Here is a 13,000-nt window from a genome sequence, read left to right on the forward strand (position 1 = left end):
TTACTAATAATATGTAAGAATAAGGTGAATCTAAGAATACCGAAACGGATAGGATGCGCTAATTGGCTCAAAACAGATTCGTGAAATCTTACTAAGAATTGGATGTTTTAAGTTTTCAACCAACCTGAAAATTTTTCAGGAATACGAGACCTCTCTAGAACGAACACTCTGATATGAAGATAATTCCTCAGAATAGGCTCAGAATTGACCTATTTTACAAAATTAAGGTATTCAGTGTGTGCTCATTTTCGATAAATCAAGCAAAAGCAATAAACTGTTCAACTTGAATCCTCTCCAGTTAGGTTCACGACGGTGAAGCGTGTCCGTGGGTTGCGCTCCTCTGAGGTTGGTCTTTTCGACATGTTGTGACCTTTGAAGATGGCCATCGTCACTAGTCTATCAAAATATCGATAGATTGCGTGCGTTTCATCGATTTACAGTATTTTTACTGCCATTAATAAGCAAATTGATAAGAAACGTGGAAAGATACGTTAGATATTTCGGTGTACCTTCAGGCGTCCTTTGCGATGGATGGATGTCTCTTCTGACACTGTAACTGCACGTGACCAGCCAACAGATAGATCGCGATTGGCTAGTTTGAAGCCCCAGTGACCGGAATTATGCAACTTCCGCTAGTGGAGGTAAGAAATTTCATTACATTGAGGCTGCTCTATCGGTTCAGAACACCTGTCTAACTTGGCAATGGATCGCCGCCTCCACTAGTCTTCCGAATGTACAAGGGTTTTTTGTTTCAGTAATCTGTTCATAGCCACACCACTCTCATTTGAACGGTCGCCCTCCTGTTCTGGCGTAATTATTCCGCTGAGTCCACACCAAAGGGAAGCACTGGACTCGAGTTTCGCTCCCATTAGAGTTTATCAGCAGTGCATATCCAATGGCCGTGACGGGATTCGAACCCAGGACATCTGTCGTGCGAGGCGAGCGTGTAACCACTATTCCACCAACGCACGTTGGATGCATCTGAATTATCACGTCTGAACAGGCGAACGTGTTCACACTTGATCAATGTGATTGGTGTGCCCGACTCATCGAACGACGACCCAGTAACTGTCCTGTTTGTGACGATCAATTGACCCGTAATCAGTAATCAAATGCTGAGGCTGAAAATGTATGTTTCACGCAGAAAACTGATAAGGGTACCCGAAATGCCAAGGCCCTCTCGATGACGTTTTACAGCTTTGAAATTATGTGTCCTCAAAAGCACAAACATCAACCAGGCGCTGAAGCTGCCTCCCCGATGTACGGTGAAGCCTTGGAACGACTGTTACATGCTTTGACAAACGTAATAAATTCACCATTATTATTACTTTTGTTCAATTTTTTATCTCACGGAAACTTGTTATTCCTGGTTTGGGAGTTGTGTGATCAACTCGAAACTCTGGACCCATCGAACCAGTGTGGATAAAAGAAAAAAAGAAGAAAAGTTAAGCAGAATATTAAGTCATTTTGCTTTCATCTGTCTTCCAACTTCTACATAAAAAAGGGCAGGGTGATGCGAGTGGGTGAAATTCAGAGTCACGTGATCAGCACTCTGACGTCTTGATAAATTACCTCAGAAGTTTTTGTTCAAAAGAACTGGCTGCTGACGTCTGTTAAATGGACAGAAAGGAGTTCTGGGTTTGGGTTGCGTGATCCGAACAAGGACTTTGATCTGATGGCCACTTTTCAGCACGCAATTGGAAATAGGTTCTCAGTTTGACTTTTGACGTTTTGGAGGCCGAAGTGCGAATCCTGGAAGGACGTACTGCAGTATATGTACTGCATTACCCTCTGATAGAGGTCGATGAGTCAGTGTTGATCAAATAAAAAATGGTGTGCACGCAAGAGCCCTCAGAACAATTAATTAATCCAATTGAAAATTATACAATAGTCATTACTTCAGCTAGCTAACTGATGGAATCGTCACCGCATTTTCCGATCAGCGCCCAAGATATTCATCCTGATATTGTGCGTTGCACAAGGGGAATAAAATCTGGTAAGCCAATCAATAAATACTATTAACGAAACACACGCTTGCAAACAAATTCGGTTTTTCAAGAGACTCACCTGGAACCCATCTGAACCTCTCGTTTATGATGTTTCGAATAGAATATAAGGCTGACGGAAACTCGTGGACTGCGCCTACCTTATGAGCCTCAGGAAGGGCTGTCGAAGAGTTTTCAGCAACCTTATGAGTAGTATATTACACCAATAACCGCCATTGTTCGGACATTCTGGCCAATGAGTTTAGAGTTTTCAGAACCTTATGAGTAGTATATTACACCAATAACCGCCATTGTTCGGACATTCTGGCCAATGAGTTTACTTTGTATCCCGATTGGCGTTTTCTTCCATTTTGCTCCTACCGAAGTGTTCTCGGGTAGAGCACAATTTTTGAGAGACTCTCCATGGATTCTACCTGTTGTGCAAAGTTGAATTACACGCTGGAGTAAAGTGGAGTAAAAACAGATGTACTAATGATCTGCGCCAGTCTTTTAAAGTTAAGCTATTGGCCTGTTCGCGCAGGCTTTCAATAAGCCCATTGAAACATGATACCTTTGGTGTTCTTGATGATCCAAGCTAACGGAACATAAAAGGTATCTCTTCACTAGCCAAAGTGCCCTTTTGATGGGTTGTGGTCAAGTTTAGTCGAACAGGTTTGACAGACTTCCCACCTTATTTTACTATTTAAATAATATTTAAATATTGTTCATGCATAGACTGTATGTGGATCTCCTGTTCTATCGATCGATGAAGGCTGGAAACCGCAGGAATCCGTGTGATGGATGCTTTTGCAGTAAATTTGATTCTTTTTGACACACAGTTAGATGTGGAGGGGTCTTAACGATGACAATCGTTTCGAAAAGTTGCACACTTTCATTTAAGCGCGAAAACCCCTAAATTTTGACAAATAATGACAAACAAACAAGACTGTCTTATGCCTGAAAACAGACTCCACTCTGTTTTGAATGAGAGTATTAAATACATTGTTTGATATGAGCTTTGTAAGCGTTTGCGCAGTTTATTAAACTCACGATCAAAACGCTCGCGTTTGAACAGTCCTCTTGCTATACTCATTCTGATTGGTCAGCATCAGAGAGGGCAGCACTGGACTCGAGTTCTGTTCTCATCAGATCTCATGAGCAATGCACATCCTTAGTCATGCAGCCATTTGAACACTGTGGTAGGACAGGCTAGGCGAGCGTGATATCACCTCTCCGCAGTGCACGCTGCACACACACAGGTGATTTCGCTCACGCTTCAACGATGTGATTGGCTTGCCAGCTTTCTCAAAGCCCAACCCAGTGTTTCTCACAATTTTGCCGATCGATTGACTGATTTCTCTCTCCGTTTGCTTTCGGATAGCTTTTTCAATAGCTCTACAAAGCACACCTCGGTTATTTATTTTCACAGTCAGATGTACTGCACCGCGCACTTGATACAGAAAAACCGGGTTTTCAAACTGACAAAACGTCAATCTGAATGATGACGATCAAAACAAAAATGGCCACAAATATATCTGTAAATAAAAACATCTTTGAATGACTCGTGAAAGAATCAGCCTAAATTGGCTTGATTGTGTGACTCATGGCAACGTCTTTCAAAAGCGGGTTCATTGGAAATTCATCTAATGGTAAAAGCGAATAAGCAAAGTAACTACTTAAAAAAACAAATAAACCTACAGGATGTAATCCCAGTCATGCTTGCGCTGTAAACAGATAAAATGTACTCAGGTGAGTTCTACAAACTATGTATGGGTAACTTTGGGGTGAGGAGTCTGAAGAGATCTGGCTTGAAAGCGAACCCACTATGAGGGGCTCGATTTAAACCGCCAACAGGGCTGTGACCAATCAGCTGTGGAATTCGTGTTCACGAGCCACACGGGGTATTCGAAAGGCCGTTCGATAGAACACCTGTCCCCTAAGTAGTTTTGGGTCGATTACATCTACCAGCATATTGTACTTCTCATGCCATGTGTGTCTACATTACTCAGTACACAATCTACCATTATCCATCAATATCAAACGGCACGCCATATTCCCTTACAAAACACTCAAGTAGGTCGGTTGATGAATGAGGTGGGAAATTCATCTTGTACATGACAGATACCCTGTTGTGTGCACTTTTAGGAACCCACTCAATAGAAGGACATTTGCTCTTGCCTAAATCATGGTCACGGTTGACAATACCGAAAAGTGCCACAGTCCTCCTGTGCCATACAATATCCATTCGTTGTTATCTGCTGCCTGTGCATACGAAATTTTTATGTCATGTGAGTTGAAGTGTCCCCATGTAGATATTTTTGAGTTTTCCGAGGACGGTGTGCTAGACGACTTGAATAAACCTATTGGTTCCCATCAGATCCTGTGCATTTGATGTCCCGAAGTGAAGGAGACGGGCCGTAAAACTACTTCGGTCATCCGTGGATCTCACAGGACTTTGGAAGACGCATTTCTCCGATGACCTGTTGATATTCGTTCAAACTTGTACACTCAGATTTATGCCCAGTGAGGATGAGTTGTCTGGTGAGAGACGGATCTCACTGAATCACCCCGAACAGACAAAGGACCATCCAGAAAATATCCTATCTGTTTCACGGGGCAGTGTTCGGAGCGGTAAGCGAAGTGACCATGGGTTGTACCGGATGATGTAGTGTTCATGGTTCGAGTCACTTTCAGAAGGTGTATGGCGTCGCCAAGAACATAGCATTCTGAATACAACTCAAACAAATTTCTACACGATGTTCCATTCAGTTCTCCAAAGTTACACGACAGCTAATCTGTCAGACATCCTCTCCGCATGAATGTCACACGCACTTTCGCTGTACAAATTGGGTTTCTCTGTAATGAGATTACTTTGGAGTGTACTCGTTTCTGGGAAACCGCTCGTCAGGTTTTGTGAAAACTGTCGTTTCACAGATATGTGAAAACCCGGTGGGCGTTTGCCTAACCGAAGGAGGTTTGTACATTTTTGCCCAATCTGTCCAGTGGAATAAACGAAATTACTTGATCGATTTGCGTTAGTTTTGAATAGAACTAATTGATGAACAATAGAGGGTTGTCAGATGCGAATCTTAGTGTCGGGTGGTTGACACGCTTTCCATTGAAAGGAAACTGAGCTACTTAAACAAATAGACTTGGTTGCATTCTGGTTATAGTTTCATCGATTAACAGGCGGAAAATTCGAACCAACCCAACCATTCTTGTTTGTATTTTGTAGGTTCACGATACAGTCGTCGACCTTTCAGTACTTTCCGAGTAACTATGAAAGTCCCTAACTGGGTGTATTCTGTTCACAGACATTTTCGAGTAAGAATCCCGTTTCGGGACCTCTATACAATCCCAGAAAATCTGGACTTGGCAAGTCGTCTCTGGTGTTTGTTTTTCTCTTTGTTGTCCGTATCTTCGTGAATTCTAGTGATGGTTTTGAAATTTTCTCTGCAAATCTTGAAGGGTTTGTATGGAAACTCGTTTGGATTGCATTCACCTTGGATAGCGGCCTGTGGTGCTCTCCATCTGCGTAAAACCGTGCGGAATTCGGAGCTTTGGAAATCAGTTTGTTTCTGGGCTGTGTGAAAACCGTGCCTTTTTCTGATGTGAGCATTCACAACTAATTGGTAGTTTGAATCCCATTCGCAACCGGACTGCATTCGAATCGATCACTTGTGGGTGTTCGGCTGACGTGTACTGGTGATTAGATTCAGGTGGGGGTGAATAAGCCGCACAATATTTCTCGGCTTCATTTAATTGACCTCCCAATTTGTTGGAACCGATTGGGGATCCACGAAATGCCCTGCTCGCTACTGCCAAAGTATCCGTTGCTCAGTGGAATCTGAACGAGTCATCTAACCATTGGTGTAAGTTTGTGACATCGAGGGGCGTCACATTAAACGGGTATCCCGTTTTGATAATCTAAACATCACACGCGTTGAACTCAACCAAACGTTTGCCGCTTTCCGACATCTCGATGTTAGTAATCGGCGCCGTGTTCGTGATGGACAACAAGGCACAAACAACTGCCACAGAGCACCTCTTAACCAGATTGACAAAATCAATTTCGATCTGATTTGTCTGTTGGTTTGACCAGGCAACGTTTTGAAAAACACCTTGAACTTTCTGGCACCATTCTGTCTGTCGTAGTATCTTTATCAGATTTGAGGTGTGATGTGGGCAGTCGCCTAGTTTCCGGTGAGCACTCAATGTATTTAGTGACCTATTCATCTAGTCTGTAAGTGTACAGGATTACTACCGGTATATCACCTAAAAATTCGCCTGGGCTTTACTTATTTGTCGCTGTGCGTTTCTTCTCTCCATCTTCTCGTTGCTACGGTAGTAAGTATAAGACGAAATTGGTCGATAGCCCACCACCATATGTGTTTCACATTGCGGCATTCCATTCTCCTCAGCACATATTTCTATGGTATGTATATGACAGTTCCTGGTTTGTTTTACGGGTGGTCCGGCAAACCATTCGCATTGCTCATCTCCTGTTCGAACGTGAAAATTCGTATGCGTCCAACGTGCGTTGGTGGAGTAGTGGTAACACGCTCACCTCGCATGTCAGATGTCCGGGGTTCGAATCCCGGCATGGCCATGGGATATGCACTGCCTATGAGCTCGAATAAGAGCGAAACTCGAGTCCAGTGCTTCCCCCCTTTGGTGTGGACTCACCAGGATAATTACGCCGGAATAATTCGCCGTTCAAATGAGAGTGTTGCGAATATGTGAACAAAATAGATGCCTCACAAAATCCCACAACTGAAACAAAAAACGTCGCTCAGTGGGTTTCAAGCGTCTGTGACTCTACCTGACTGGGAGGTCCTGGGTGGTGGGCTAATCGATCGTCACAACCAGGACAGTGATTGGGTGGTCGTTCGATGGTTCGAGCACACCAGTCACACCACTCACATCACACCAATCATCGCCTGTTCGGACGAGAAGGTTCGTACGCGTCCAACTTGCGTTGGTGGAGTAGCAGTATCACCCTCGCCCCGCATGTCAGATGTCCGGATTTCAAACCGTGCACTGCCGATGAGCTCGAATAACAGCGAAACGCGAATATGTGGACTCAGCAAAATAATTAAAGTAGAAGGGCTGTTTGAACATGAGTGACGTGAAGCCTCATATACATATTGTCGGTCATTAGCAAATACAGAGTTTAGACTTTTTCCGGTTCATTTTGTAGAGGGAACGTGACAGCCTTCATACGATGTCCGCTTGCTGGCTCGCTAAAAGCAAGGGGATCCGTCTGTGGTGGATCGTCATTTCTGCGCGAAAAAACTTGGCTTTCACAAACACCGGATGACACTACAGCTTCCAATCATCCGTGTAGTACGTTTCTGCATATGATCCACTCTGTTTGACAGCCTATTCTGCATACGAAAATCCGTTTTGTTTTAAGAGCGCTGTCCCCACTAAGGGAATGGGAAATTGGAAGACAAAAGACCAGCTGGAGTACACCATGAATAATTGATGATTATTCAGCGTAGAAACGTTTTCGTTCCTGCCACTCACACTGTACACCCACCTGGTTCGAACTTTCTTACTTGAATAGCAGACCAAACAAACACCATACTCCGTTTCGTTTATAAAAGCAGAATGAAATATTCAAACTTTCCCATAGCTTGGTTTTTGGAAAATAAACTGAACGAAACGTTTGCTAGCTAGTTATTATGAGCAAGAGTATAGCCATCGAAATTTATCAAGCTCCCCATGTTCACCAATCAACTTCGTACACACCGATTTACGCTCGAATGCGTAACATCATTATATTTGTTTGTGGAGTTTGGCGCTAGCAAAAAGTCAATAGGCTTTTTTGGAGGGGGGACGATAGCAGAGCATTCAGTCAGTCTGGTGTGAACGCTTCAGTGAACTGCCGTCGGAGTTTGTCTAAACGCGTTGCACGTAGCTTTGATTGCGCTTATTACGAAATTACAGTGCGCCATATTTTTCGGTAGAATGTAGTTTGGCGAATTGTTAGCATCTGAGTATTCGAATACATCCCAGTGTGGAGAATGAAGGAGTCTTACTTGACAGAACGTCAAGCAGAGGGTTCACCCAGTTGTTACCCAGCTGATTGGATTTTCGCCCACACCGGCGAAATAAGCGGAAAACATAAGTTGAAAACACTAGAACCTCAGATCTGTATTCAAAAGATACACCAGAGAAATCATCTTGACTGTAAATGAGTAAATAAATATGTTCAGATTCTTCAAAGCAACCCCAGAAAGTTCGAAACCTACTGAGACCCTAGAACCCCACCAAAATCTCCATTGGAAAGCCAGCAAGCATCCTGGCCAGTCAATACTTCAATCAATTTAGCAAAAGCTGATGAGTGTTCAGGCACACCACAGAAGCACGACCGAATGTGACCAGCGTTCAGGCATGTCATAGAAGCACGATCGATGTTGATGGGTGTTCAATAAACGCCTATCAGACAGTCTGGATCAATGCCAAAAGGGGACCATAAATGAGTAAGTCTATATGTGATCCACCAACGTTTAATTGTAGGTTTGGAACGAGCTGAGGAGGGACAACGAGGAACACAGAACCGTGAAGGTGGCCCAGGCCAAAGAGGAGGGCTTACTTGAAGCACTCCAACTTGAGCCTTTGACTCAAAAGTCTAACCCAGGAGGCAGCGGACAGTGAGGTTTTCTTTAGAGACTCTTCCCTGAGCCGATGACCTGATCGGCTACAGAGGAGTAGCCCAGTCCGATGGCGCGGCTAGCAAAACGTTGCACTCTCACTCCCGATGCGGCTGCACACAGTACGTGCCTTGTGAGGAGCATCGGACACTGACTTCAAAAGTATTTCGCTGTATTGAACAATGCGCTGGCTGTGACGGCCGGCTGCCGGGCGATCGGAGTGTGCGGTTTTTAGGGCTGATCTTTTCTAACCCGTCCTTCCTAGGGGTAAGGCAGTATCGCTGCTTCTATAAATAAGGACGCGCGGGTCGCCTGGGGGGAAAACCTCACTGCCTTCACAATCCTATCGCAGAGAACAGTACGACTTTAACCCAAGAGCGCCTAATGGCACAATTACTCGTAGTACGGGGTCTCGTTGCTCTTGGTTTGATTGATCCCCTCTGGCCTTCCTGAAATGGTTGCACCTTGCGGAACGAAGTTCCAGCCAGCCCGCAGGATCATTTCAGAACTCAAGCTCGACCACCACGTCCAGATGGCATCGTTTGGTTGAGAGTGAGAAGTTTGGGGAAAGACCAGGAGTTCGAGAGAAAGTCGAAGAAATGGGTTTTCCGGAAAATGGTGATTTAATCATTGTCACCGAGCGACAAAACCAGACGGACATCTGTACTCTAGCCCGGATCTGTGGTCATGCACAGGGCGTACAAATAGTCATGCATGGGCCAACAGTCACTGTGGAATTCCAAAGCAATGGGGATCTGTTCAAAGGGCAGGGATTTCAAGCTTCCTATGAATTTGTCCATCGAACTCAGGTGCAGTCATCACCCTACCTTTCCGCTGCTTCGCAATTTTTGGAGGAGAGGCAACAACGAGATCATTCCTACATCAATCCCTGGGCGGCTGATGACAATTCACCGCAAATTGGACAGAGTGAAGGTGAGTGAGGAAGGATCAGAAAGGTAGAACTTATTTTTCAGTTGTCATATGTTACACGTTTGACCCGAGAATAATGGAACCACAAACAAAAGTAGGATGTTGTCCGTTCCAAAATGTCTTACGCTCGATCAGCGTTAATTACGTCACACCTGGGAAACTGCAAGAATGATTTCACCACCCCGGTTTGCCACCAACAAAGAATTTGATAGAAAGGAAAACGACTGACTGAAGAGGACAAGCTAAAAGCGCACGTACCAAGAAGAGATGACATTGCGGGTCATCGAAAACCGTTTGGACCGCTTGCATTCCACCGTTCGATGTGGAATATCCGACTGTTTTCATTTACTGATAATAATCCAAGAATAAGCGTCACTATATCCTGTGCAAGTGAGAGCTATTCACACTGCTAAACATTCACTCATGACCGGACGGTTAAGGGTTCAAACACTGGCAGGAAGATCGTGAGTTCGAAATCCCTGAGTTTTGTGAGATGCGCACTGCGCATTATTCCCAATGAGAATGGAACAGTTATGTAGTGTTTCTCGGCATTTCAGCATAGATTGGCCTCACTGGAACGAGGAAATCTCCGTCGACTATAGAATGTACCAAGCAATCCAACAATTACTCTTATGTGAGAAGCTTGCCGAAGATGGAATAGGAAGGAGATAGATAGGACGTACAGTAAAGTGAGGCTTCCGAATATCGCACAGTGGAGATGCATCTGCTAACGGGTGCTCAGTGAACACGAAGCTGAATCTCGTGTTGTCCGCAGTGCAGCGATCCGTCGAGGGCAGAACGCGATCTGGTGGAATGAACAACAAGTTACCCGCAGTCGAATTAGCCGTGGTGATTCCTGCGCATTTTCCAAAGAATCGCAGCCAATGTGCCGACAAAAACAAGTTTCACTGAGGATTTTTGTGTCCTCTCCGACAGGAAAAACTACAAGTAATATAACATTGCCTGGCGATATGGTCACGCACTGACAACTGATGCCGCCTAGGTGGTCTGTTTGGTGTTCAGGCCAAAAAACAGATAGCTACGCAAAGATCATGGGTTTTTCATTGCAAATACCAGCTTTCAGCACCACAAAACACTTTTTTTTCTACGTGACGACAACCGAACCACAAGCAATCGTTTGCACCGCAGGACGACCTAGCGGTTGGATAACGGAATTGGGAATATCGTTTTTGATGGACCTGCGGTACGGACATCGATCGCTGCGAGCTTCATTGGCCGTTCATTCCTCGAAACGAAAACCTAACTATCAACTCGAGGCAGCATTTCTGTCTTAGCAACTCAAAAAAGCATTCCTGACAGGTAGACTGAGTGAAAATTGAAACAATCTTCGGGTTATTCGTAGTGCCAGGATATCAGGAAGGTCAGCTTCCTGAAAGCAACCACTGATTGCCCGGAACCTACGGAGACTCTCAGCTCCGCTGGGTGTTGACCAGACAGACAACGCCCCCTCAATATGCAGCGCGTCACGACCTTGCATCAAACCCAGACAGCGCGAGTCAGCGTTGATCAAGGACAGACAACGCCTCCGCAATATGCAGCACGTCGCTGCCTCGTACTAAAGCCAGACCGCGTGCGTCAGCATTGGACCAAGTTCAGACAGTGTCCTTCCAATAAAAAGCTTGAGGCCGTTGTACTTTTCGCACTCGCACACACTCGCGCTCTCGCAACCACTTTGTTGGAATATGGTTATTGTGTTCCCTTTCGTGAGCCTTTTTCTCTCCGACACTAGGCACTGGAGCGGGTCAGCAGCAGATACCACAGGCCGGCTAATCAGCAGATATAACACAGGATATTTTGTTATTCAGGATGAGGTTTCGTCCTGTCGGTGAGGCCAATCCGTGGTGAAAAGCCAGGAAGCTCTCTAAGTCTGTTTCATGCTAACTGAAGATCATCCACGGTGCTCGTTTTACGAAACGCGGAGTTTTCGACCCGCCGAATGGTCATGTGTTCAACCACTGGCCGCTAGGTGTAGGTTTGCCCTTAGGAACTTCTTCCACGACTCGCAGTGTGACGCTACAAATAAGAGGTCACTCAACAGGGGGTACAGAACAACTCCACTCTTAGGGCGGCTGTTGAAACAGAAACTCAATCGGGTGTATCGTCACAACCTTCGAACTGCTTTGTAATGCGCTCTGAGTGGATTTATTTGCTTATCCGTATTAAAGAACATCGGGTTCCTCCAAACAAATCTGTGGACCAGGTTCTAGTGAGCTAAAGGCATTATATCAACCTCAAATATTCGGCTTTCCATGGAAATACCCGTAATATAATTTCATCTTCGCGCAGAGTAAATCGAACGGAATAATTCAACGAATAACGCCGCTTTATCATCAGAAAATACACAGATTTTTGCCAACCTATGAACGTCGTAAGTTCGTCATGGCAGCAACAGTTAAAGAAGGCTAATCTCAGAGGGGTTCTCGTCTGTTTTGAAATTCCAAAAGGTCAAATCTCCGTCCAAGTTGACCATTTAACAAAAACGGTTGAGTGCATACCACCCACTGAAAGTAAATTTCGTCTTTCAATTAAGGAAACAAATAACTAACGGTTTTGTTTCTTCAAAAGACTTCCGGTCAGACAGGCTGGCATTGACAGATTGCCCTTTTCATACTCATACACTAAGGATAACAAATGCCCAAAGATAACATAAAATGCGAGTTGCGAAATTTGTCCTGTTGGACCGACGCGCTCAAACAAAATTTTGCCGGTCCATTTTACTTGCTTCAAATATCTGGAGAGAAAAGTGAGTATTTTATTCCTTTATTTGTGATATTGTTTTAGAAAAGATTGCCAGTAAGTCGGAATTTATCTTAACTCTTGTTCGTAATAGGTGGAGGAATTCATCCTAACCGAGTCCCAACTATTGGTCACAAAGCACAGAAACAATGAAACCTGCCAGTTTCTCCTTGGCGTTTGATTTCATACCAAATGGAACGGCTTTCGTCATTGTCACTTGCTTTAAGTAAATTCATTAGTTCGATCCTAAATGTCTCACCAAATAAATATCAGTGACGCTTGTTCTCCCGTAGACTACTTGCACAACCGGTCGTGGAACACCTCTCCGTTTCAATCAGCGAATCCGGCTAGACAAGGTGTGCACACCGTCTTCTCAGAATCTGCTGGAATAGGAAAGAAGGGCTCAGTTAATTCACCTGGATATCCTACCCGCTATCCCCTGTCAACGTTCAAGGCGTACACGTTTACCGGTCAACCATACGAGCATGTCTATCTGAAATTCCTCATGGTGGAGCTTGGGAAAAGGAACCGGTTAGTTACTAGAACGCACTACCTGAATAGTGCTCAACCCTATCTATCCTTTGATTTTAGAAGGATTCTGAGCTGATCCCATGATAACCTGCAATTCAGATTCCATACATTCTTCCCATGTTTTCCCAACTGGGTGGT

At 44.6% G+C, this 13,000-nt stretch overlaps 2 protein-coding genes across 2 annotated transcripts; one reads left to right on the plus strand and one right to left on the minus strand.

Annotated features, from left to right (window-relative positions):
- Positions 1–868: 868 nt before the first annotated feature.
- Positions 869–8,391, minus strand: T265_10749 (hypothetical protein; the record flags this gene model as incomplete). Its single annotated transcript, XM_009177214.1, has 4 exons — positions 869–1,073; positions 6,453–6,654; positions 6,916–7,067; positions 8,243–8,391. 4 exons carry the CDS (start codon positions 8,389–8,391, stop codon positions 869–871), a joined length of 708 nt encoding a protein of 235 aa, XP_009175478.1.
- Positions 8,392–9,243: 852 nt separating this feature from the next.
- T265_10750 (hypothetical protein) lies at positions 9,244–9,585 on the plus strand (the record flags this gene model as incomplete). Its single annotated transcript, XM_009177215.1, has 1 exon — positions 9,244–9,585. The coding sequence occupies one exon, from the start codon at positions 9,244–9,246 to the stop codon at positions 9,583–9,585; it is 342 nt and encodes a 113-aa protein (XP_009175479.1).
- Between the last annotated feature and the right edge of the window lie 3,415 nt (positions 9,586–13,000).

Source organism: Opisthorchis viverrini, assembly GCF_000715545.1.
Source record: "Opisthorchis viverrini unplaced genomic scaffold opera_v5_403, whole genome shotgun sequence".
Lineage (NCBI taxonomy): Eukaryota > Metazoa > Platyhelminthes > Trematoda > Opisthorchiida > Opisthorchiidae > Opisthorchis > Opisthorchis viverrini.